Source organism: Paroedura picta, chromosome 3 (genome assembly GCF_049243985.1).
Source record: "Paroedura picta isolate Pp20150507F chromosome 3, Ppicta_v3.0, whole genome shotgun sequence".
In the NCBI taxonomy this organism is placed as follows: Eukaryota; Metazoa; Chordata; class Lepidosauria; order Squamata; family Gekkonidae; genus Paroedura; species Paroedura picta.
In genome coordinates this window covers 163,242,223-163,268,319 of record NC_135371.1, presented here as the reverse complement: position 1 = coordinate 163,268,319, position 26,097 = coordinate 163,242,223, and the positions used below count along the sequence as shown (strand labels likewise).

General features: G+C 50.1%; 1 protein-coding gene across 7 annotated transcripts in view; it reads left to right on the top strand.

Annotated features, from left to right (window-relative positions):
* KIF5A (kinesin family member 5A) overlaps positions 1-26,097 on the top strand; it is a 77,570-nt gene that overhangs the window by 40,804 nt on the left and 10,669 nt on the right. The window contains exons 12-26 of one of the 7 annotated variants that reach the window (XM_077329182.1): positions 2,495-2,670; positions 2,892-2,960; positions 4,238-4,444; positions 6,499-6,645; positions 7,694-7,882; positions 8,876-8,993; positions 10,224-10,282; positions 11,237-11,346; positions 12,797-12,991; positions 14,297-14,357; positions 14,620-14,691; positions 16,487-16,591; positions 20,095-20,115; positions 22,217-22,433; positions 25,427-25,580. In XM_077329182.1, coding sequence (XP_077185297.1) covers positions 2,495-2,670; positions 2,892-2,960; positions 4,238-4,444; positions 6,499-6,645; positions 7,694-7,882; positions 8,876-8,993; positions 10,224-10,282; positions 11,237-11,346; positions 12,797-12,991; positions 14,297-14,357; positions 14,620-14,691; positions 16,487-16,591; positions 20,095-20,115; positions 22,217-22,433; positions 25,427-25,580 — 1,900 coding nt within the window. Of the gene's footprint in view, positions 1-2,494; positions 2,671-2,891; positions 2,961-4,237; positions 4,445-6,498; positions 6,646-7,693; positions 7,883-8,875; positions 8,994-10,223; positions 10,283-11,233; positions 11,347-12,796; positions 12,992-14,296; positions 14,358-14,619; positions 14,692-16,486; positions 16,592-20,094; positions 20,116-22,216; positions 22,434-25,426; positions 25,581-26,097 lie in introns of all 7 variants that reach the window. The other 6 variants (XM_077329184.1, XM_077329181.1, XM_077329185.1 and 3 more) reach the window with 6 other exon arrangements.

Sequence of the window (26,097 nt, the reverse complement as noted above, 5' to 3'; positions counted from 1 at the left end):
CCCGATCCACGGGCGTGGCTCGCGGGTGCGGCCCGATCCGCGGGCGTGGCTCGCGGGTGCGGCCCGATCCGCGGGCGTGGTTCGCGGGCGCGGCTCGATCCGCGGGCGCGGGCCGATGCGTGGGCGTGGCCTGCGCGGGCACGGTCCCCGCGGGCGCGGCCCGATGCCCTGCCAGTCCCCAGCCTAATAAAGGTTGGGGACCACTGCTCTAGCAGACGGGGACAGAGCGAGGCGCAGGCGAGGGACTGAAGCTACCTGTAAGAGGAGGCTGGCGGCGCCTCCGCAGCTCTTCACGGGTGCTCCTCGGCGGCTGCTGACGCGGCTCGGCAGCGCTTGTAGGCTGTTTTTTTTTCTTTCTTTGAGTGGCTCCTCAAAGGTTTTTTTTGTTCTGCAAGCAGGAGGGCAGGGAGGGCCCGGCAGGCGCGCTGTGCGCACGCGTTGGAGGAGGGGCGCTCCTCGGCGGCTTCTGTTGCGGCTCGTAGGGGCTTTTTGGCTGTTTTTTTTTTCTCTCCGTGGCTACTCAGAGGTTTCTTTTCTTCTTCAGCCAGGAGGGCAGGGAGGCCCCGGAAGGCGCGCTGTGCACACGGGTCGGAGGAGGGGCGCTCCTCGGCGGCTTCTGTCGCAGCTCGTAGGGGCTTTTTGGCTGGTTTTCTTTTTTCTTTCAGTTGTTCTTCGTAAGTTTTGTTGTAGGGAGCCCCCGGCAGCCGCGCTGCGCGCGGCTGCCGAGGGCTCCCTTGCGGGCGGCAACAAAAAAGCAACTGCGAGCCGCGCTGTGCGCGGCTCGCAGTTGCTCGGGGCTGGGAATCGGAGGGAGCAATTGGCAGGCGCTGCGCGCCTGCCGATTGCTCCCTCCGATTGTCTGTCCAGAGGAAGGGTCCAATCCGGACCCTTCCTCATCACGGACACATCCCGCCTCAGAACGCCTTACCGTTTTATTTAGTCCGTGGCGCCCGTGGCGCCACGGGCGGTGTTAAGATTGGTTATAAATTGGTGGGCGCCTTCAGGAGGAGTGGCAACAGTGGTGGCCCCCCCTTGGCCAAGCTGCTCATCCTGCCGTGACCCCTGTGAACAGGTTGTTCGACCCCCAAAGGCGTCCCGACCCCAAGGTTGAGAACCACTGGTCTAGGCTATTAAAAATATGTCTCCTGCCAGCTTAATCAATTAATTCTTCTCTTCCTTGGCTGCCTGGACTTATTAATAAAGAAGACGTAGCTTTTTTACCCCGCTTTTTATTACCCAAAGGAGTCTCAAAGTGCCTTCCCTTTCCTCTCCCCACAGTAAACACCCTGTGAGGGAGGTGCGGCTAAGAGAGCTCTGAGACAACTGTGATTAGCTCAAGGTCACCCAACAGGCTGCATGTGGAGGAAGAGTGGGGAATCAAACCCAGTTCTCCAGTTTAGAGGCTGCTGCCCTTAAGCCAGTGCACCATGCTTGCTCTAAATTGTTACTAGCTGTTACAGAGGGTGGTGTATTAAGACCCTCAGAGGCAATCCTAATCTATGGTCTTTTAAAAACATATATGTTCATCGTTTGGTAATCATGCTATTATAAAAAAGAACTTTTCTTTGATTGTTTATTCTTGTAATGGTGGTCATCAACGAATAACAGTTCCTATTTTAAAAGTATCAGTAACTTGGATTGCTACAAAATAAAAAGAAGTCTTTTATTTTCCCCACCATTATAATTAGCCATTGATTCTTGATTGTTGTATGGAAAAGGCCAGCTAGGAGACAACAGGAAATAATTGATTAGGCTAAAAGTTAATGAGCAAATGGAAAAATGCACGGAGCCCATGACCTTTGCGTTTACGTCTGGATAAACATGTGGTAGAACTGCTCCTTGTGGGCAGGAATCGGTACCAGACTGTATAATATGCCCTTTGGAGTATTAGAGGTAGAAGCATCCTGGACTGCCCCGAATTGGAGGCAAGGAAGAAGTGCACCAATAAGCCTGAACCTAAAACACAATCAGAATCTAGTCCACCCCCCTGCCCAGTGCAGGATCAGCCCAAAGCATCCAGGAGAAGTCTCTGTCCAGCCACAGCTTAGAATCATAGAGTCAGGAGGGGCCAGACAGGCCATCTAGCCCAACCCTCTGCCCAACGCAGAATCAGCCTCAAGCATCCAGGATAAGTAAATGTCCAGCTGCTGCTTAGAACCATAGAATCATAGAGTCAGGAAGGGCCAGACAGGCCATCTAGTCCCACCCCCTGCTCAATGCAGGATCAGCCCAAAGCATCCAGGAGAAGTACCTGTCCAGCCACTGCTTGAAGACTTCCCGTCATCCCCAACCTCCTCTGGAAAAACCCCAGGGAACATGACTTTCCATGTAAGGGAACGTGGCTTTCCATGTAACCAGTGGCCCTCACATTTCTTCATCACCAAGAGAGTGGTGTGAAGCAAGTGATGAATCCAAGGGGTTTGCTGGGAGGGAGGGGCTCCCCACAGGTGGCCAAGCTGACCCTCTTCTGTTCCCACAACTGAAATGCTTCCAGGAGAGAACGTCCCAGAAACAGAGCAGCTAAGCAACGAAGAGAAGGTGGTGGCCGACACCTGTGATGAAACTCCAATCAACGACAACAATTCCTCCATCGTCATCCGGATTTCGGAGGAAGAGCGGCACAAGTATGAGGAGGAGATCCGCAAACTCTACAAGCAGCTTGACGACAAGGTCAGAGGCCCCATTCAGGTGTTAGAGAGGCTTGTGTCCACCCACTCCATCTCCTTAGTGTTCAGAGCCCTTCTTCATGCTTCTAGTCCTGTTTCCCCAGAATCCTCTCCTCTTTATGCCTGTTATCCCTTGGCAAGAAATCCCAGGCTTCTGCATGTAGATCCTTGCTCCACAGGCCCAGCACCAGGTAGCTAACACAAAATGGTTTTCTTCTTGTCCAGGATGATGAGATTAACCAGCAGAGCCAGCTGATGGAGAAGCTCAAGCAGCAGATGCTGGATCAGGAAGAGGTGAGTAGTAAATGCAATAGTAATAATAGTAATAATAATCATTTTATTTATAACCCGCTCTTCCCCAAGGACTCAGGGCAGTCACGATAAACATTGTTGTTGTTAGGTGCGAAGTTGTGTCTGACCCATCGCAACCCCATGGACAATGATCCTCCAGCCCTTCCTGTCCTCTACCATTCCCCGGAGTCCATTTAAGTTTGCACCGACTGCTTCAGTGACTCCATCCAGCCACCTCATTCTCTGTCGTCCCCTTCTTCTTTTGCCCTCAGTCGCTCCCAGCATTAGGCTCTTCTCCAGGGAGTCCTTCCTTCTCACGAGGTGGCCAAAGTATTTGAGTTTCATCTTCAGGATCTGGCCTTCTAAGGAGCAGGCAGGGCTAATCTCCTCTAGGACTGACCGGTTTGTTGGCCTTGCAGTCCAAGGGACTCGCAAAAGTCTTCTCCAGCACCAGAGTTCAACGATCCCCGTCAAGGATGGCTGGCTTGGCATGGAGAAGGGGCTTGCGTAGCTCAGTGAAGCTATGAGCTATGCCATGCAGGGCCACCCAAGACGGACAAGTCATAGCAGAGAGCTCTGACAAAAGGTGATCCACTGGAGAAGGAAATAGTTTGCCACTCCAGTATCTTGCCAAGAAAACTCTATGGACAGTACCAAAAGGCAAAACGACAAGCATACTAAACTATAAAACAGCACAATATAATTTAAACATAATATTAAAATCCAAAATTAATTTATATTCCAGTTTAAAACAAATTCATTCCAAACGCCTCCTCTTCTCCTCTGACTAGAGGGCGATATAAATGTAAATTGAACAGTTTGGTGATGGTTCGTCTGATGTCTTGGGTCGTGAGGCCATTATCTCGATACTATTTCCAGCCTTGAGCTTAGGCCTGGCACAAGAGCTCCATTTTGCCAGCCCTGCAGAGCTATCCTAGGTCCTGCAGAACCCTGATCTCATTAGGTATAGTGTTATTCCAGGCCAGCACAGGACCAAAAGGCCCTGGCCCTGATTGAGGCCAGTTCAGCCACTTTGGGGCCAGGAATCTTGAGCAGGTTTTGGTCACTGGATCTTAATAAGAGATCCTGGATCAGACTCGTCAGGTTGATTTGTCCGTGGTATCCGTTACCCCTCTACCTAGCTGTTCTGAATCCTGTATCCTTCCATATCCTCCTTTTGCCCTCCCCTCCTTACCTCCCGCTTGGCATCTTTCTTGGATGTTTTCCGTATTGCTTGGACCTTTGCATATCCATCTCCCTCTGCTCTCTTTGCCAACCAGCTCCTCATGTCAACTCGTGGGGACAATGAGAAGGTGCAGAGAGAGCTGGGCCACCTACAGTCTGAGAATGACTCTGCCAAGGAGGAAGTGAAGGAGGTCTTGCAAGCGCTGGAGGAGCTGGCTGTCAACTATGACCAGAAATCCCAGGAGGTGGAAGAGAAAAACCAGGAGAATCAGCTGTTGGTGGACGAACTGTCCCAGAAAGTGGTAAGTGCCGTGGGTGAGGTTGTGTCTTGCAGGGGGAGGTCAAATTGAAATCTCGATCCAACATTATTCTACAGATCCTGTTTTAGCAAAGGCTGTGAGTGAAATGAGGCCATAGATACTGCGAGGGGATGGAGATGCAGACTTGCCAGCTCTGGGTTGAGAAATATTTGGGGGAGGGGGTGGAGCCTAGGGCAGTGGTCCCCAACCTTTTTATCACCGGGGACCGGTCATCACTTGACAATTTTACTGAGGCCCGGGGGGGGTAGTCTTTTGCCGAGGGACATTGCCGCCACCTGAGTCCCTGCTCCACTTGCTTTCCCGCCGGCGCCCCTGACTTCCTGCTGCCCGCTGAGGGGCGCTGCCAGCAGCAGCTGCGTAGTGCCATGCCGAGGGGGATCCCCAGCCATGGCAGCTGCCGGAGAGCACCAAAGGTGAGCCGGTGGCAGAGTGGCAGGGCAGCCCCCAAGGCAACAGCCGGGGAGGAGGACGAAGAGGAGCCGTGGCCTGGTAACAATTGATCTACAGACCGGTCCCGGTCTCCGGACTGGGGGTTGGGGACCACTGGCCTAGGCTAGTTGTGAATTTCCTGCATTCTGCAGAGGGTTGGGCTAGATGAGCCTGGAGGTCTTTTCGAACTCTATGATTCTATGAGGGACAGGAAGGATCTCAGCAGAGTACAATAACCTAGAGTCCAAATCAGCCATTTTCTCCGGGGAAACTGATCTGTATTTCCTAGAGATTAATTGTAACAGAAGGAGATAAAGGTTGACAGTCCTACTAGAAACCATTTGGAAAGTTGGAGGGAAGTCCTGGAGTTTGTGGATTATCAGTTCCATAGGCAATATTCATCTGGAAGAGACAAGTTGCATTAACACTAATGAGAGCTATGACCTGTTTCTCTCTGAAGCATGTCTGCGGAGTCTAGTCCGCCCCAAAGGGTCAAGCTGGAAGGGAAAGCTCTGTTCCTTCCATCAACCCCTCCCAGTACTTTGCTAGATTAGATTTATAAAACCCTCAAAGCAGCTTGTAATAAATGAAATGGACATTCAAATCATGAATCCATCGTTAGGAGGGGCAGAAAGAAATCAAAGCAAAAGATGGTACAAAACGTATCAGCAGTGGAAAAACAATAACCATACCTTCTGCATTGACACTGGGACTAGGAGATTAATGATGCAGCAACTTTGGTGAAGTTAATCATAGAATCATAGAATCGTAGAGTTGGAAGGGGCCACACAGGCCATCTAGTCCAACCCCCTGCTCAACGCAGGATCAGCCCCAAGCATCCTAAAGCAGGGATGCCAATTTCCAGGTAAGACCTGGAGATCCCCAGAAATTATGGCTCAGATCAGTTCCCCTGGAGAAAATGGCTGCTTTGGAGGGTGGACTGTCCAGACCTGTCTCACCTCCCGGGCAGGAGGCTGGACTCACAAGGCTCCCACCCCCTCTCACTGCCCACCAAAGACTCACCCCAGGATGGACCAGAGACCCTGGAAGACCACTCACCTGACTGGCAGTGTGCCCTAGGGGGACAACTTACCCCAACACCTTGCCAGCTTGCCTCGTTGCCGGCCACCATCAGTCGGATGGGTGCTGGCAGCCATGTTGCGGGGAAGTTGAAAGCCCTGCTGGCAGACCTCTTCTGCTTGCCAAGCTGGCTGCTCCCGGGGCAGACGGCTCCCGAATAGGCGGCAGGGGCTCCAGCCGGCCTTTTGCTGCAATAGGCCCAGCCAGCTTGGACCATGTGGCCGGGCAGGACACACCCAGGGGCGTGGCAGGTGGCATCACAGTAGACACCCAGGGCAGGAGTTTTGAGCTCTCGGGAGGCAGGGTGGGAGCAAGGCAGGCCGGGAGGTGGGGAAGTATAAAAGAGCTGCAGGCAGGGAGGAGAGGGAGAGAGGGAGAGGGAGAGGAAGGAGAGGAGAGGAGGGAGAGAGAGAAGATATGCACAGTAAAGAAATCAGGTCTCCTGTCTTTGCAGAGGGAGCAATGCAAGAGGGAGCATGCATGTGTCTCCCTTGCATTGGCTCAGCCTTCTCTCTTCCCCATCCCAGGCGACCATGATGTCCTTGGAGTCAGAGTTGCAACGGCTGCAGGAGTTCAGTGCGCATCAACGCAAGCGCATTGCCGAAGTGCTCAACGGGCTCATGAAGGATCTCAGCGAGTTCAGTGTCATTGTGGGCAACGGTGAAATCAAGCTGGTAAGAACGTGGGGAAATCCTGGGGAGACAGACCAGCCGTGGCTTAAGGCAGGGGTAGTCAACCTGTGGTCCTCCGGATGTTCATGGACTACAATTCCCATGAGCCCCAGACAGCAAACGCTGGCAAGGACTCATGGGAATTGTAGTCCATGGACATCTGGAGGACCACAGGTTGACTACCCCTGGCTTAAGGCAAAGGTACTTCTTGGAACACCTGATGGGCTTGATCAGCTCTCTGTACTCGTAGCATCTGCTTTGCTCTGGCCAAGTCTATTTCAGAAAACAGCAGGGCAAGGGTTAACAGGAAAGCAGCTTATAAAAATCAGTTAATGGGCTGGCCAAGAGAAACAGAATAGTATTTTAAGCTGTGTTTTTGCCCATGTTAAATGCTGCCTGTCCAGAGACCTGCTTGAGGCAGTTCATAAAAACAATAAGAATCATAAAAGACAACAGCATAAAAATCAATCACAGAAATGAGCTAGCAGCATAAAAATAGCATTCAAGACCCTAGAGCATTTTCATAAAACAGAGCGCACAGTGCGCAGCAATAAAACCAGCTTGTTTTATTGTATCTTATTGTTCATTTGTATTTTTATTGGGGTAAGATTTGGGGATTTTACTGTTATAAGATTTTTATGTAATGATGCTTTTTATATATATGCTGTAAACTGCCGCAAGCCAGTTCGCTGGGAGTGGCAGTCTAGAAATCAAACAATGAATGAACGAACGAATGAACGAACGAACGAACGGATGAATGAATGCACTTGAAAAGATGGGGCACTTCCTGGCCCGGATGGCCCATCACATTTTGGAAGCTAAGCAGGGTCAGCCACGGTTATAGCTAGGATGGGAGACTACCAAGGAGGCCTAGGATTCCTGAGCAGAGGCAGGAGTTGGCAAGCCGTGCCTTCATGCCCCTTGCCTTGAAAGCCCTCAGTGGTTGCCATAAGTCAGCCGCACCTTGACGGTGCTTGATTCCAGGTAAGGGTGTGATGCGGTTGAGCTCTGCACCCCCCACCCCCTCACCAACCTGCTTCCTTACCCCCAGCCGGTGGAGATCAGTGGCGCCATTGAGGAGGAGTTCACGGTTGCCCGGCTCTACATCAGCAAGATCAAGTCAGAGGTGAAGTCTGTCGTGAAGCGCTGCCGGCAGCTGGAGGGGCTGCAGGTGGAGTGTCATCGCAAGATGGAGGTGACCGGCCGGGAATTGTCCTCTTGCCAGCTTCTCATCTCGCAGGTCCGTCCTGGGACTGGGGCTGCCGGCTGCAGCTTGGGAAATACCTGGAGATGTTGGGAGTGAAGCCTGAGGAGGGCAGGGCTTGGGAAGGGGCTTCAGTGGGGTTTAATGCCATAGAGTCCACCTTCCAAAGTGGCCATTCTCTCTGGGAGAACTGATTTCTATCCCTGGAGATCAGCTGTGGTCCCTGAACCCCTCCAGATACCACCTGGGGGACAGAGAGAGAGCGCGAGGGTTACCAGCTTTGGGCTGGGTGATACCTGGAGATTTGGGGCATGGGGCTTGGGGAGAGGAGGGCATAAGGTCATAGGGTCCATCCTCCAAAGCAGCCATTTTCTCCAGGGGATCAGACTTCTGTAGTTTGGAGATCAACTGTGAGATCTTCAGGCTCCACCTGAAGGGTTGCAGTCCTACACAATGGGACAAAAGGTATGGGACGGAAAGATGGAGGGCCTTGGCATGTCCCAGGCTCCACTAGGATCTTGGCAACCCTAAACTCCACAAGAAATAAATTTGCTGGGTAGAGGCCATTCAAGTTCCCTGGCAAGCATTCCCTCTGCCCTGCGGCATCTCTGGTCCTGTTCATTCACCAGAAGGACTTTCCATAGCTTTTTGGGGATCTGTGTCATGTCAAGTTTGGCATTCAAAACATACACCTGTGGAATAAAATCAGAACTGGGTGACCTTGGGCCAGTCATGCACTCGCCACCTAGCCTACCTTACAGGCATGTTGTGAGGACAAAATGGAGGAGGGGGCAATGATGTAAGGCACCTGGGGTCCCCACTGAGGAAAAAGGCAGGGCATGAATTAAATAAGGAAATAAATGAATAAAGCAGCTCTCGGAATTCTTCAGTCCGCATTCATTCCGAAACAGGGAAATAACCTGAGGTGGGGGGCCGGAGTCCGGGGAATCCCCGCTGAAGGTAAGTTCATGTGAGTTCTTAAGAATTGCAATCCCCAGCTTGATGGGTCTTTCCCTCTTCCTCCCCCAGCATGAGGCAAAGATCCGCTCACTCACCGAGTACATGCAGAGTGTGGAGCTGAAGAAACGGCATTTGGAGGAGTCCTATGATGCCCTGAGTGAAGAGCTGGCTAAGCTTCAGGCCCAAGGTGGGTGGACAGGCCAATCACAGTTCTCTCAGAGCTTTTTCAGCCTCGCCTGCCTCGCAGGATGTTTGTTGTGGGGAGAGGAAGGGAAGGCAATTGTAAGCCGCTTTGAGATTCCTTCGGGCAGTGAAAAAGCGGGATATAAAAAACAAATCTTCTTCTCCTCGCAAGTGACCCCATCTTGTTTGTAAAATATTCCTGTGTGTAGAAATGAGTAGAGTCATGCCTGTTGAGGGGCAGCAAAACAGCTTGTGGGAGGGGCAAGATCTCCAGGTGAGAAGCCACAGAAATGGGGAGCCTGGTCTCTTTAGCCAGGAGAGGAAACGACTGAGGGGGGGACCAATGGGATGAAAGAAGAAGTTCCTGCCAGTTAGAGTGGTTTCTCAGTGGAACAGGCTTCCTCGGGAGGTGGTGGGTTCTCCATCTTTGGAATGTTTAAACAGAGGCTGGATGGCCATCTGACGGGAGAGGCTGATTCTGTGAAGGCAAAGGGGTGGCAGGTGACAGTGGATGAGCGATAGGGTTGTCAGTGTCCTGCTTTGTGCAGAGGGTTGGACTAGGTGCCCCAGGATGTCCTTTCCAACTCTGTTATTCTATAATTCTAGGTGCAGAGCAGAAAGAGTCTGTGCTTGAATCACCATTGAATTCACAAATGATAGTTTTCCAAATGAGAACTAGCAAGAGATGTTTCTCCATTGGAGCCTCTCTCAGACATTTCAGTGCAGCACAGTAAGGAGACGGTTGACACGGGAGGGTATTCAAACATGTACAACATGTTTTCCTGGCAGCAAGCGCTCAGATGGGGTCAGAGATCCTTAGTGGAGCAAAACTACTTCAGATGCCTTCCGTCCTTGAGACACAGTCCTTCACCGCTGTGTCCTTTACTGCGGCTGTTTTCTCTTGCTGCAAAGTACTTTTGTCCTTCTGCTATCCTCATTGTTCCCCCTCACAAGGACTCTGGGAAGCGCGCCACTCTGATGTCCATTATGCAGATTGATGGCTTCTCTCTGTCTCTCTTTGTCTCCCCCTACATGCTTCCACAGCACCCTTGGAGCAGAGGCTGACAGCGAGGGGCCTCAAGGGGAGGCACGATAAATCTAGTCTCGGAGACGTGATTTCGGTCTGGGTCTCCGGGTTCCAATCACTGGTCATTGAACATGCACGCTTGGCTTTCAGCCTCACTGGTCTAACACTGGCACCGCCTGAACAATTGTTCTTCATCTCTCCCGACAGAGACTGTAAATGAAGCAACCAAGGAGCAGGACGTGATCCAGGACACCGACGAAGTTAAAGTTAGTACCAAAGGAATAGCACCTCCTTCCTGATCTGCAAGCAAGGGTGCCTTAGGGAGTGGGGGAATTTATTGGTTTATTTATTGCATGTGTGTACCGCCCTCCCCTAAGTGCAGTAGGGCAGGGGTAGTCAACCTGTGGTCCCCCAGATGTCCATGGACTACAATTCCCATGAGCCCCTGCCAGCAAACGCTGGCTCATGGGAACTGTAGTCCATGGACATCTGGAGATGTCCATGTGATGTATGAATATAGGAGGCTGCCTGAAGCCAGAACTTTGGTCCATGTGACCTAGGAGGGCCTTTTCCAACTGGTAATGGCTCTGCAGGGTCTCAAACCAAGGCCTTTCTCAGCCACACAATTGAAATCCATTCTTAAGCAGAGATACCTGTGGACCTTCTGCATGCAAACCAGGTACTCAGCTGCATCCCAGGGAAGTGATGTTTCTTGGTGCTTGGGGATCAACAGTGGGAGGGAATCTGGAGTTCTGGTCCTGCTGGTGGAACTTCCAATGGCATCTGGGTTTTGGCCACTATGTGACACAGTGCTGAACTGGATGGGCCATTGGCCTGATCCAACATGGCTTCTCTTGTGTTCTTAAAGCCCTCGTGGACCTCCTGATGGCCCCTGGGTTTGGGCCACTGTGTGACACAGAGCGTTGGACTGGATGGGCCATTGGCCTGATCCAACATGGCTTCTCTTATGTTCTTAAAGCCACTGGGGGACCTCCTGATGGCCCCTGGGTTTTGGCCACTGTGTGATACAGAGTGCTGAACTGGATGGGCCATTGGCCTGATCCAACATGGCTTCTCTTGTGTTCTTAAAGCCCTGGTGGACCTCCTGATGGCCCCTGGGTTTGGGCCACTGTGTGACACAGAGCGTTGGACTGGATGGGCCATTGGCCTGATCCGACATGGCTTCTCTTACATTCTTACATTCTTCCTTGTCCCAGCAGAAGGCCCTGGAAGTGCAACTGGAGAGTCACCGGGAGGCCCACCACAAGCAGCTGGCGCGGCTGCGGGATGAGATCAACCAGAAGCAGAAAATCATTGATGAGCTCAAGGAGTGAGTCATCCAGAGGGCGGGCCAAGTCCCTTCCATGAGTGGGGAGGTGACTCACCACCTGGGCAGACCATGTCATGCATGTTGGGTCTTTGGGAGGCTGGGCTTATTGGAAGTGGCCTCCTTTACCGGCAGGTGCAATGCCACCTCAGGTGAACCAGAGAGGCAGGAGAGCCGGGGCTTACGTGAGAAGTGGCCAACTCCAGTCATGCTGTTGAGTTAGAGTGAGAACTTGGGACCAATGGTGGGGGCTCGGGATGAATCCAGAGCTGTTCCTGGGCAAATAACAAGCATCTGGGGCTCAACTACTGTTACATTATGTGGGAAACAAGCAGACTGGCAAGTCAGAACAGCCCAGGAGCATAGCTGGGGGCTCCCAGGGCCTCTGGAAACACTCAGCTCAGACGCATCACCTTGTGCATCACTCCCTTCTGTGCTGCCAAGATGAAGCCATGGCTTCTTTGTGTGCGCCTGGTTGGTGGTGGTGTGGAAGGAGATGGGGTGTGAGCTGATGCCCATGGTCACTGCTCTAGTTCCCCAGTGGCATCCCGGGGGCAGCAACCCACTGGGACCGTTCCTGGTAAGTTAAAGGGCCAGCCGCTCCTGGACGGGATCCTTTGCCTTTGACTTGCGTGGCATGTCTTTGCATGTTCTACGTCCTGTATAATTTCTGTGCTGCGAATGCAACGCTCTTCCATTTCCCTTCCTCTCCTCTCCCTCCTCCCTCACAGTACCAGGACATTATGCAAACATAAACTAATTTCACTGACCTGGGAACTGGGGATCTCTCAAGAGGGCTGGGGTCCCCAAAAACAAATGTGTCCGTCCCCCCCAGCACCTTCCATTTCCCATAGTTTCCTAGAGGAAATCAGAATGGCTAATCCGGTTTAAAGCATTGCCGGAAAGGAGCCTGAGTTCACGACAGGCCGCCGGTAGTCCTGGAAACCGTGAATATGTGACAATGTCAAACCGCTTCTTAGAGACATTGGTTTGGATTCTGGGCCTTGCTTCGTCTGTCTCTGCAGTGCAGGGGCAGCCCTCTGCAATGGAGCACATTTCTAGGGGCTAGAACAGGGTTGGCCAAACAGATGTCCATGGACTACCATTCCCAGAAGCCCCTGCCAGCCCTGGCAAGGGCTCATGGGAATAGTAGTCCATGGACATCTGGGGAGCCACACTTTGGCCACCCTTGGTAGGAACTTTTGTGAGATCAAGAGACCTCATGCGAGATCAAGGGTTTTCAATGAGCCGGACGGCATCTAGCGGGTGGCAACGGAGGACTTCCTCCGCAGGGGGCCAAAGGGGAGGGGGTTCAGATGGAAGCAAATCTTTGGATCCAAGCCGATATCCCTGGGGGTGGGGGAGAAATCTCTCAAGCACTGTGGGGGCATGGCTTTATGGTTGTCCTGTCTTGAACACTGATGTTTGCTTCCCATGTCGATCTTACACTCAGGTCTAAGGCTGGTGAGGAAGGCTGGCGGGCAGTTGGCATGTTTTCCATCTCTATGTTAGCATCTCTGTCTCTCCGTATTCTATCCCTGCGCAGCTTGAACCAGAAGTTAGAGCTGGAACTGGAGAAGCTTCGGGCCGACTATGAGAAACTCAAGAGCGAGGAGCTGGAGAAGTCCCAGAAGCTGCAGGAGCTGACGTGAGAGACCCCCTTTCCTTTCCTCCCCCAAGCCCCGCTTTCAGCCGGTGGTGCTGTGGGGGGAAATCACTAGATCTGGGAACAGGCTGCTGCACGTAGGTTACCACTGCCGCCGTCTGAAGATCGCTCTGCAAAGTTGTAGGCCTCCAGATTAATTTTTAAGCGCCCACCTGAAAAGGGGGGCATGTGAATGTGATGCCCACATGCTCAGATATGTCTGTGTTTACACGGCGGCATTCATTGTAGATCCTGACTTGGCTTCAACTCCCTGTGGAGGGTATGCTTGGTGGCGAGCCTGGATTCAAGTCACCTCTTAGCTTAGCCCTCCCTCCCAGGGTTGTTGTGAGGATTAAAAAAATGGCAAGGGGGATAATGGTGTAGGCAGCCATGAGTTTTCTCCATCAGGGTGTGGGAAAATGTAATAGATTTCCCACCACGGGCCTAACCTCAAAGAGATTGTGATTCTTAGCTATTTCAAATAAAGTGTGACTGAGGGCATAATACAAGTTACATATGTTAGGAGAGTGAGCTTGGTATAGTGGGTAAGAGTGGCAGCTTCTAACCGAGGAAACAAGGTTTAATTTCCCAGTCCTCCTCCACATAAAGCCAGATGTAGGCCCTGTGGAATTGTTTAAGGTCCCACAGGCCCCTGATCTCATTTGACAGAGCATTCCACCAGGCTGGAACTTTATAGCATTATCCTGCACTGGGGCTCCACCCCTCCCGAAACTCCTCCCTTCTTGGGCTCCACCCCAAAACTTCCAGGTATTTCCCAGTCCTCGTGGTCAGCTACCTCTAGGAAGTTCACAAACAGGATGACTGCAAAATGATCCTTCTTGTGCTCCCCAGCAACTGATTTAAAGTGGCATGCCACCTTTGGTGCTGGAGGGAGTAGGTATCCATCATGGTTAGTATTTGTCCACTCCTCTTTTAAAGCCTTCCGGGTTGGGGCTCTTGACCACGTCCTGTGGCAGCGAATCCAGCATTCATTCATTCATTCATTCATTCATTCATTCATTCATTCATTCATTCATTCATTCATTCATTCATTCATTCATTCATTCATTCATTCATTCTTTTCTAGCTCACCACCTCCCCAAGGGCTTGTGGGGACTTTTAAATAAAACCATAAAACCATTTTATATACACTGTGTGAAGAAATACTTCCTCTTGTCTGTCCTGAATCTCCTGCCCTCAGATCAGTCTCCTGGACCCCGACAATGTCAAACATAACCTGAATGTTGGCCCTGAAGCTATGCCTGCCTTTCTCCTCTTCTTGACCACTCTCCCCATTCTGTTTCTCAGATTTCTGTACGAGCGACATGAGCAGTCCAAGCAGGACCTCAAAGGGCTGGAGGAGACAGTGGTAAGTACCTGAGATCCCCTTGACAGAGGAGAGGCTGAAGGTCACCACGATCTTATCTCATCTTGGTCTAGTTGCCAGCTCTGGGAAGGGAAATATCTGGAAACATTGGGGGTGGAATCAGGAGAGGGTGAGATTTGGGGTGGGGAGGGACCTCAGTGAAATATAATGCTATGGAGTCCGCCCTCCCAAGTAGCCATTTTCTGTGGAGGAGCTGTGATTCCAGGGGATCCCCAGGAGATCTTTCTCTTTGCGTTCCCTCCAGGCCCGTGAACTCCAGACCCTCCACAACCTTCGCAAGCTGTTCGTTCAAGACGTCACGACTCGAGTTAAGAAAGTAGGTGCTTCTCTAAGTTCCTGCGCCCCTAATAATAATTACTGGACCTAACTATAACCTGGCTCTCCCCAGCCCCTCCCTCCCCTCTCTAGTGTGTATGACAAAAGCTGCAAAATCAGGCCACCAACATATCCGGTCTGATGAGGTCTAAGTATGCCCCGACAGAAGACAAAATGTTGAGAACAAGCTAAAAGTCAGAACGAGGTGGAAAAAGAGGGGAAGGGAACTTAGCTTGCTCAAGAACCCAAGGGAGGGTTTTGCAGGGTGGAGTTGTCTTTTCAAATTGTCCTCCCCTCATGAATCCTCATAGGCCCTCAACTTGAAGAAAAAGAAGAAGAGTTGGTTCTTATATCCCGCTTTTCCCTACCTGAAGGAGGCTCAAAGCGGCTTACAGTCGCCTTCCCATTCCTCTCCCCACAACAGACACCCTGTGCAGCGGGTGAGGCTGAGAGAGCCCTGATATTACTACTTGGTCAGAACAGCTTTATCAGTGCTGTGGCGAGCCCAAGGTCAATCAGCTGGTTGCATGCAGAATCGAACCTGGCATGCCAGATTAGAAGTCCGCACTCCTAACCACTACACCAAACTGGCTCTCCGGGTTGGGGCTCTTGCACAAATAGTCATTTGCCTTTATATAGCACTTTAGAACAGTCAAACCGTTTAATGTATATCGTGTCCGTAATCCTTATCACAGTAAGACAGGTCAATAGAACTATCCCCATATTGCAGATGTGGACAGGAGATGCTGAGCTTCGGAAATGATGGCCAGTCGTCCTAGTACAGGGGTAGTCAAACGGCGGCCCTCCAGATGTCCATGGACTACAGTTCGCTGGCAGGGGCTCCTGGGAATTGTAGTCCATGGACATCTGGAGGGCCGCAGTTTGACTACCCCTGCCTTAGTAAAATCATGATAGTGGAAAGGTTTGTTGGGGCGGGGGAGCTTCCTACTCCAAAGTTCTGTTTCTTATAAGGACCAAGCGACGTGTTATATTGAAGATCTGTTATTGAAGATCTGAAGATACAGCCCCCCAATACTAGTCTGGCTTTAGAATATTGGAATAGCCACGAGCAGTCTGATCTGGATTGAAGCTATAGTTCTGGAGATGAAGGGGTTTAACTCTTTCCATCCTGCACTACTTTTCCAAGCAGAACTTTAGTCTCTCTGCTCAGTTGTGGAAATGGGACAGCCAAAACGAGGGTGACTCCCCACCCATCTAATACCCCTGGGTCCTCATTTTGGGGAAACGATGCATGGCAGGGGGAGATCCCCATTCTACCAAAGCTATGCTCCATATTGCCCCCTTCCCCAAATCAGCAGGGAAAGACTATGTCTACATGTATGTTCGGGGAGGGAGTGTGAATTCTTTCTCCCCTTCCACTACCATGCAGTCCTGATTCATATTGGTCCTTCCCAGCCCTTTTTTGTCTAAAAAAATCCCAGTTCTCATATATAAGATTGCATCCACTTCCATCAATTCCCCTCTCAGGATCTGAAAGAGTCCCTCCCCCTCTTCCCCCCCAAAGGTGCTGGTTCTCAATAATGGTGAGTACCTTTAGAAAAAAGCCCCGGTTCCTCCTAAGCCTATTGGAAGCAAACCATGGTTAGGTCTTAACCAAGCAGTAGCCTCATTGTTAGGTTTGGGTGGCCGAAATCAGGGAAGACGCTCAGCAGTTTGTTCCATTGCTCACCCATAGAAGTTGGGCCCTTGCAGTAAGCCTGCAGCCTCCTGGGTGTATCCCTCTCCCCCTTGGCTTCTCCTTTCCCCACATAAAAATTCCCACCCTTCCTTTCCAGAGCGCGGAGCTGGAACCCGAGGACAGTGGGGGGGCTCATTCCCAGAAACAGAAGATTTCCTTTCTTGAGAACAACCTGGAACAACTTACAAAAGTTCACAAACAGGTTAGTGGAGGGATGCGAATCGGACTGTCGGATAAGCAGAGTGAAAAACTGCAGGGACCGGGTGAGGGAGGGAAGGGGAGAGGAGTGGTGTGGTGTGGTGTGGTGTGGGCCGGGCCAAGTAGCTGGTTAGTTCAGCCCTACCCTCTCTCCTTACACTTGTTCTTCTGGGGGAGAAGTCTCTTCTCCTTCCCCCATTTTGCACTGTCTCTGTGTCTCGTAGCCGCTTTGAATGTTGGTTCATGATGCCACTCTCTTTGCTGTGCGCTCTGTCAGGACTTCCCCCACCGCCCAAGTCCAGCTGGGCACGAAACACTGTGCTGGCATGACTCATGCGCTCCATGCTTGCTGGCTGCCCCATTCCTGAATCAATCCTCACTTTCCCTGGAACCATCGTAATGTCATATCTGCTTAGGTCCCTTCCCTCCTGCCCCTCCTCTGAAAGAAAACCACATCGGGTAAGATTAAGAGCCCCTAAGATCATCCAAGGGGAGAGAAGGCAGCATGATATAGCCCAGGGATGGCCAAACTGTGGCTCTCCAGATGTCCATGGACTACAATTACCATGAGCCCCTCCTGATAATTGTAATCCATGGACATCTGGTGAGCCACAATTTGGCTGCCCTCGGTACAGCCTAATCTGGACAGATTTTGAAAGCTAAGTGGGGTCAGTACTTGGATGGGAGACCACCAGCAAAGGCTGTGCTGAGGAAGGCAATGGCCAAGCACCTATTATTATTATTATTATTATTATTATTATTATTATTATTATTATTATTATTATTATTATTATTATTATTATTATTATTCTCTCACTTGCCTTGAAAGCTCCTTTCTGAGGCTACCACAAGTCAGTTGTGACATACGTATGTAAAACCCTCACTGTCTTCTAGCTTGTGATGCCATCTCTCGCCTTTGCCAGGTAGTCTTCCTGGATGACAGGGCCTGGGCAGAGCAGAGTGTTTGGGGTCTAAGCGTGGGGGCCACCTGCCTTTTCTGGCCTGCTGCTTTAGTCACGGGCCTCTATAGTGTTGCAAGTAGTGTTCCTGGAACTGGAGCCTCATACCACTCTGCTCCTGGACGTTATGAAGAGGTCCTTTATATGAGAGCCATTAGGGATGAGGCACACGAAGCAAAAGGCATTGAGCATTCTGTTTAAAACAACCAGACACAAATCGATACAGTGGAGCTTTACGGAGAGCTGTAGGAGCCCTTGGACGGTGACCTTGAAGGAACAGAGAGGCATTAAACCATTGGAATTTTATTGAACTGGCAGCCTAAAGACACATTTCATTTTTCTATGGGTCCCCCCTCATCTGCACAATCAAAGACATATTGCGAGTTCTGTGCTGGGAAGTGAATACCAGTAGAAGAAAAAAGTCTCAAACTGGCGATGGCAAAGTCCTTTAATGTTCAAAATATCACAGTGTTCCAAATAATTTCAAAACGGATTCCCAGGTATAGTCCGTTTCTGCTTCCTTCATCAGTGAATTCTAAATATAAATAATTCATTATCCTTATCCATGGTTCCTCTATATATTTGTGAAACGCCCCTCTGGGAGGAGACAGAAGGAGCAGGGTGGACACCTGTGCACCGTGACTACCCCATGTGGATTAGGGCAGGGGGACATTTCAGCATCTATGGCCTAATTCACACAAGAAGGGAAATGAGTTTGAACGCAGAACTGGGAGGAATTGGTTTCCATGTAATCTCCCCGTAAGAAGAGTCTCCAGTCTGATTTTCCCTTCACATATCTAAAGACAAGACTCTTGAAAAATCATCAGTAACTACTATGTCACAATTCCCAAATGTCAGTCCTCTCCCACACTCAACGAACACTGCAAACCACAGGTTCTTGACACCCATCTCTCCACACCCATGCCCTCATTTGTCACCACACCACCACAGCTTCCCACACAACACACATATTCAACCTCATGCTCTTACAGACTGAACAGCCCCTCTCCTTACTCTTCCCAATGCCAAGCGCTCTCTATCACTCTTTTCTTTCTACCTCCCTCTCTCTTTGATATCTCCCCCCCTCCCCCTGCTAGTGCCCGTTGTATCAGCTACAACGGGCTTTAATTCTAGTATAACATATACATATATCCCCATGCTACATGTAAAGATCAATGTAAAGATCAAAATTTCAAAAATAAAAATGGTAATACCTCAATATTGTAATAACTCAATCTTCTCTAATAATGTTTGCTTGAAATAACCTACAAAGATAAATCATACCTGATATAAATCCTTATAAAATGCCACTAAAGTTTGTTGTTAGGTGCGAAGTCGTGTCTGACCCATCGCGACCCCACAGACAATGATCCTCCAGGCCTTCCTGTCCTCTACCATTTCTCGAAGTCCATTTAAGTTTGCACCGACTGCTTCAGTGACTCCATCCAGCCACCTCATTCTCTGTGTCTTCTTTTGCCCTCGATCGCTCCCAGCATTAGGCTCTTCTCTAGGGAGTCCTTCCTTCTCATGAGGTGGCCAAAGTATTTGAGCTTCATCTCCAGGATCTGGCCTTCTAAGGAGCAGGCAGGGCTGATCTCGTCTAGGACTGACCAGTTTGTTCGCCTTGAAGTCCAAAGGACTCGCAAGTGTCTTCTCCAGCACCAGAGTTCAAAAGCCTCAATTCTTTGACGCTCGGCCTTCCTTATGGTCCAACTTTTACAGCCATACATTGCAACTGGGAAGACCATAGCCTTGACTAGACGCACTTTTGTTGGCAGGGTGATGTCTCTGCTTTTTAGGATGCTGTCTGGATTTGCCATAGCTTTCCTCCCCAGGAGCAAGGGTCTTTGTTTAAATGGTGAATGTTACCTACTTAGTCTGTTATAATGTCTTGGGGTTCACAGGAATTGTAGTCTGTGGACATCTGGAGAGCCACAGTTTGGACACCCCTGCCCTGTGGGGTTGCCATCAGTCAGCTGTGACTTGACGGCACTTTCCACCCCACCCCCTGGGAAGAAGAGGAGGTTGGCAAATAGTCATTAACAAGATGCAGTTGTGTCTTGGATGTGACGGCTGGTCCTTTCCCCACCGGAGAATCGTGGGTGGAACAGCGTGGTGGAAAGTTGGCTTGATCCAGGCAAGGTGGTAAAGTGGGGAGAGACCGTGGGAGATCAGAATGGACACCGCCTTGACATTTGCTGTCTCCATTCGTTGCACTGCTTCTTCTTGTTCACCGCCCTGGTACATTTGTGTGTCCATTCCTCCACTTCATTGCTCCCACCGTCCCTGCCTCCTCATCTCCTTCCCCGTAGGATTCTCTCCACTTAGCATAAGAGGGGACCTGCCCCATAGCTCATCCCTTAGGTGGGGAGCTTTCGGCTCTTCCACGAAGAAAGTGAGAGAGACCCTCACACAGTTGCCCAGTTGCCGTAGGGGTGTAACTCGTCTCCTCTCTGGGTCTCCAGAGCAGGGTCTGTCTGCGGACTCTGTCGATGTGCTCAGTCGATGTCTGTGTCCCCCCCTTTTTCCCCTTGCTGCTGCACCCTAGCTGGACCGCTGGGTCTCCAAGGTACCGTATGCCCTCCTCCCCACACATCCACCTGCCTGTTGGGCTGGGCAGGAAATGTTTGCACTTGGTGACCAAACTGGGAGCACAAATTTGGGGAGAGGCACTGGGGGTTAGGGGTGGGAATCAGGCATCTATTTCCTTCCCACCATCCCGCTGCCGTGACAACAAACCCCACCCCAGCCTTTTTCCTCTCTGTGTGGTTGCTGTGGCAATTGGAGGTGCCTACCATTGCCATGGTAACCCTATCAGTGTGTGGCATCTTCTGGTAATAGGCCCGCACTTTGCTGCCATGGCAACCCTAACCATTCCGGCCTAACCTGGCGAACACAAAAAAGAGCACAAAAGAGCAGGTCTCAGTTGCTTCCTTGGTGGCGGCTTCCGTGGCATCTGGCAATTTCCGTTGCCATGGCAGCCCTGACCAAATCCCCCCCCTCCCCACAACGGCAGCTACTGTCAGGGGAAATAGGGAAATAAATAGGTAAACAAAGAAAGGCAAACTGCTCCTAGTTGAATATTCAAGAGCCATTCTTTCCCTCTTTCACTTTAAGGCTGCGGTGCGTGTGGAAAAGTTTGCAGGCCTTCTGAAAAATGCCACGTCTTTCCAAGCCCGATAGTAGAGAAGCGTGATTGATAAACCATTAGGCCTCCAAGAATGTAGCAGGGGAGTCCCCCCCCCCCTCTCCCACCAGTCTTGCTAACAGGCCTGGAGAAAAATGCCCTGTCCCTTTAAAAGAGGCTTAAGATCTTGACGTGGAAAATAAATCAAGGCTTAATAATAGGGGAGTTAAATAACATTCCAATAAGCTTCTGTTCAAGGGGCAGGACGTTTTCTCCTCTGGAGCCTGTCGGCGACTCTGTGCTCCCAACCAAGGTGATCCTGACATCTCGTTTTTAGAGGCAGGAACCGAATGTTATCAACTCAAACATTTTCTCTCCCTCGCTTCTCCATTTCCATTCTGCTGGTGGCTGCCCCCCCCCCCACCCTCCGCACTGCCGCTCCTCCATTCCATCCTGTTCTGCCATCCCTTGCTGATGCTGCCTGCTCCCATAGACTAGAGCTTGCGTCTGGTGGCAGCCAGGGGGAGGTCACCTCGGCCCGGCGGAGGGATGCTCTTCCCCTCATGCTCTGGTTTCCACCTCATGACCCCCGCCCCACCCTGGCATGGTGCACGGCTTGGATCTGTGGCACTTGGGACAAATGTGGGGGGCCACGTCTTGGAACAAGAAGGAGTGCAACTTTGGGTGGGTGGGAGCTTGTCTCCAGGATACTGGATAAGATCCCTAATTAAAGAGAACCTTGGAAAGTCCTGTTTTGTTTTTTAAATCCCATGCAGTACAGATAGAAGCTGTGTTAGCTATTTACATGCTTGTTACCTCTTCAGTCTTAGAGGTCCCAACCAGCTCCATAGCAAATCAGATTGTGGGTTTGCTAGTTGAGAGTTCCAAAGCAGGACAGGTGAGAGAGCCCAACCTGTCAAGGCCCACTGAGGTCTCACTAACATAGGTGCACTGGGAAGGGGAAATGCCTCCAGAAAAGGTTCCTGTACCCTCAAAGCAAGGAGGTTGGTAGGAAGGAAGAGCTGGCCTACCTGCACAGGTGATGCCTTCCCCACACCATGCAAGGCTTGGTTGGGTTGGATGACAGTCTACTCACTGCTGGACTGCCTGGCCCAGGTGGAAGCAGCAGGTGTTGGCTCATCAGGAAACGTTCTTGTGGCCACAATGGCTTATCCCCCCTCTGCTTCCCTGAGATTAGAGGTATCTTCTTGCATTACTAGGAAAATACAGTGTAAAAGGAGACAGCATGCTGTATCCTTGCCTGTTCCTAGGCAGAAGAATGGGTAGGCCTATCTGGCATGAGATATCCTGAACAGTGGCAGGAAGTTGAATCCAATGGTTTTCAGGAAGCGCAAGTGTATGAGATGAGGCTAGGAAATAAATCAGGGCTCTTGGCGGAGTGGTGGAAGGTGCAAAGGCAGGAACAAGTGGGGCAGGTCTTGGGCTGGGGGCAGGGGCAAGAGTCCCATTTCTAGTATTTATCCATGCTCCTCTGTTTCCTCCCCCTCCCCTCCCTTCCTATTCCTGTTGGCGTGGGGCCCAGCTGGTTCGTGACAATGCAGATTTGCGTTGTGAGCTTCCTAAACTGGAGAAACGTCTTCGGGCTACGGCTGAGAGAGTTAAGGCCCTGGAGGGTGCACTGAAGGAAGCGAAAGAGGGGGCGATGAAAGACAAGCGCCGCTACCAACAGGAAGTGGACCGGATCAAGGAGGCGGTGCGCTACAAGAACACCATGAAGCGCAACCACTCTGCACAAATTGGTGAGCCGTCATTTTTATATATTATATTATATTATATTATATTATATTATATTATATTATATTATATTATATTATATTATATTATATTATATTATATTATATTATATTATATTATATTATATTATATTATATTATATTATATTATATTATATTATATTATATTATATTATATTATATTATATTATATTATATTATATTATATTATATTATATTATATTATATTATATTATATTATATTATATTATATTATATTATATTTATGTACCGCCCTCCCCGGGGGCTCAGGGCGGTTTACATAAGAACAACAACAATACATTAAACAAGCTATAAACATGTGAATAACTTTACAATCATAACTAATGGTTGTATAACAATGTGACAGTATAAATAATATAGGCAGTACAACGATGCAACAATACAAACAGGTCCGGAGCATGTTGGTGGACTTCTGAGGAGGGGCAGGGGAGGGGAGCAGGGGCCTTCCAGTCGCTGTTGATTGCGTCTGGTCTCAACCAAATGCCTGGCGGAAGAGCTCCTTTTTGCAGGCCCTGCGGAACTGTTTAAGCTCCGTCATGTTAGATGGGGAAACGAAGATGTAACGTGGAGGAACCGACTTTTTTGAGTCTGTGGACACCATCGGGATTCTGGCATGGCGGGCACAGGAGGCAGAGCCAAAAAGGAAGCCTGAGTTTTGAATGAAGATACCAGACAGTAATGCAGTTTCCTATGCAGTTGCAGCTTGCCTCCGGGAATATTAAAGACAGAGGTTAAAATGAACGATGCTTTCAAAACAATGGCCACAGCTTATCTGCAGTAACACAGTGTAGATCAGGGGTAGTCAAACTGCGGCCCTCCAGATGTCCATGGACTACAATTCCCAGGAGCCCCCTGCCAGCATTCGCCGGCAGAGGGCTCCTGGGAATTGTAGTCCATGGACATCTGGAGGGCCGCAGTTTGACTACCCCTGGTGTAGATCCTAATGTCGCGGTGACAGCCGCTGCCAAACCAACATTAAAAAAGAAATCTGCACAGCCAATCAAATCTCCAGGAGCCAGTCAGAAGCCTTGCCAGGCAAAAGCCCTACCTGGCCCCACCCACTTCTTAAAGACACTTGGGCATCGTTGGCAGATGCCATGTCAAGAGGCCCCATGGTGCCCACAAGCTCCACTTTGGGGATTCCTGCTGTAATTTCTGTCTTTGTGTGATAGAAGTTGTGAACTTTCAAATCTGTTCACCATCTTTTTTTTACTTCTGTCTGTGCAAGGAAGTAATTTTCAGTGTAGGTATAGGTGTGCATTTATACAGATCTAGTATTGTGTGTTGTCTGCAATGAGAAAAAAATGTTATTCCCTGTCTAGGCAGGAGCCAAAAGGCTCACTTACGGATTGGAAAGAGGTGGGGAAGCATTAGACAGCTGAATGTATTTAAAATGTTTCGAGCTGCTAACAAAATCACTTTCCATCCAGACATTCAAACATTTCAGATGTTCATAATCTGTATGGAAATATTCAAATGGAGGCAGGGAAATAACACCATTTCCATTTAAAGAACAAGGAAGTATGGAAATAAGCAGGGACTGATGCATCCTGAAAGTGGTAGTATTACATTGCCCACACATTTCCCTCTTCCACTCACTCAAGATTCCCCTGGAGAATTTTGTCACAATCAGTCACAATCACTGTTATACTTCAAACGATCCTGGGCAGTTTTCCATTTAGCTATTACAAATATGATCAGGGAAGGGTCCCTAAATGATGTAAGGTAAAGGTATCCCCTGTGCAAGCACCGGGTCATGTCTGACCCTTGGGGTGATGCCCTCTAGCGTTTTCATGGCAGACTCAATATGGGGTGGTTTGCCAGTGCCTTCCCCAGTCATTACCGTTTACCCCCCAGCAAGCTGGGTACTCATTTTACCGACCTCGGAAGGATGGAAGGCTGAGTCAACCTTGAGCCGGCTGCTGGGATTGAACTCCCAGCCTCATGGGCAGAACTTTCAGACTGCATGTCTGCTGCCTTACCACTCTGCGCCACAAGAGGCTCTCTAAATGATGTAGGAAGTAACATATGTGACCTGTTATTTATTTAAGAAAGGTATCCTTTCTAATCAGATAATTGCTTTGGAACTATAAAGGACTTGGGGTTTGCATGGTTTTCTAAAACAGGGTGTGGTATGGTACAATCATCAATATGGCTGTATGACATAGGAAGGGGTTATGGCTCTAGTCAGCATCTCCTTGTAGAATCAAAGAGTTGGCAGGGGCCATACAGGCTATCTAGAAGAAGAAGAAGAAGAAGAGTTGGTTCTTATATGCCGCTTTTCCCTACCCGAAGGAGGCTCAAAGCGGCTTACAGTCGCCTTCACATTCCTCTCCCCACAACAGACACCCTGTGGGGTGGGTGAGGCTGAGAGAGCGCTGATATCACTGCTCGGTCAGAACAATTTTATCAGTGCCGTGGCGAGCCCAAGGTCACCCAGCTGTATGCATGTGGGGGAGCGCAGAATCGAACCCGGCTCGCCAGATTAGAAGTCCGCACTCCTAACCACTACACCAAACTGGCTCTCCGTATCTAGTCCAACCTCCTGCTTGGTGAGGATCAGCCTAAAGCAGGGGTAGTCAACCTGTGGTCCACCAGAGGTCCATGGACTACAATTCCCATGAGCCCCAGCCAACATTTGGGAATTGTAGTCCAGGGACATCTGGAGGACCACAGGTTGACTACCTCTGGCCTAAAGCATCCAGGATAAGTCTCTGTCCAGCTGCTGCCTGAAACTAGCAATCTAGAGGTGATAAAAACACGTCAACATTCATGTTCGGCAAGCAGATATTAGAAATTTCTTTAGTCCTGATGAAACTACTGATATCCTCCCACCCTCCCTTTATTCCACCCTACCCCTTTTCTGGCAAGGAAGGCTAGCCATGGCCTAGAGCAGAAAGGGTAAACAGATAAATAACTTGGTGTTGTAACACCATGCTGTTTGCATCCCTTTGCAGCCAAGCCGGTGCGGCCAGGGCACTACCCAGCTTCGTCTCCCACCAACCCCTATGGTGTCCGCAATCCTGAATGCATCAGCTACACCAACAGCCTCTTCCAGAACTATCAGAATGTCTACCTGCAGAATGCTGGCAGCTCCGTACCCGACAGCTAGTGAGTATCCTTTGCCTCTAGATACATTCAGGAGGCTCATTCCAGGTGGGTTAGTCCAGGCTTTCTCAGCCAGGGTGTTGTGATGGCACTGGAAAGGTTTCCCGAATGAGTGGGGATTTATTAATTTTTATATATTTTTAAAAATTTGTTAAACATTTATTGCATGTTATAACCATATATTGGTCATGTATAGGCTGTGTACACACACTCTCCCAAAATGGCCAATGATGGGCCTGGAGGGGGTGGGAAGAGGAGGGGCCCTAAGTGGGTGGGAACACAGCTATGCTTCCTAACCGTATTCCACATGATTTCGCCACTTCTGGGGTTTCTCAAAGCCTGAACAATGTTTCAGGGGATTCTCAGTGGTAATAAAGGCTGGGTTAGTCTATCGCAGGAAAATAAGAGGAATCCAAGGGTACTTTTAACATGCTATCCAAGCAGGGTAGGGTTAGAAGAAGAAGAGTTGGTTCTTATATGCTGCTTTTCTCTACCCAAAGGAGTCTCAAAGCGGCTTACA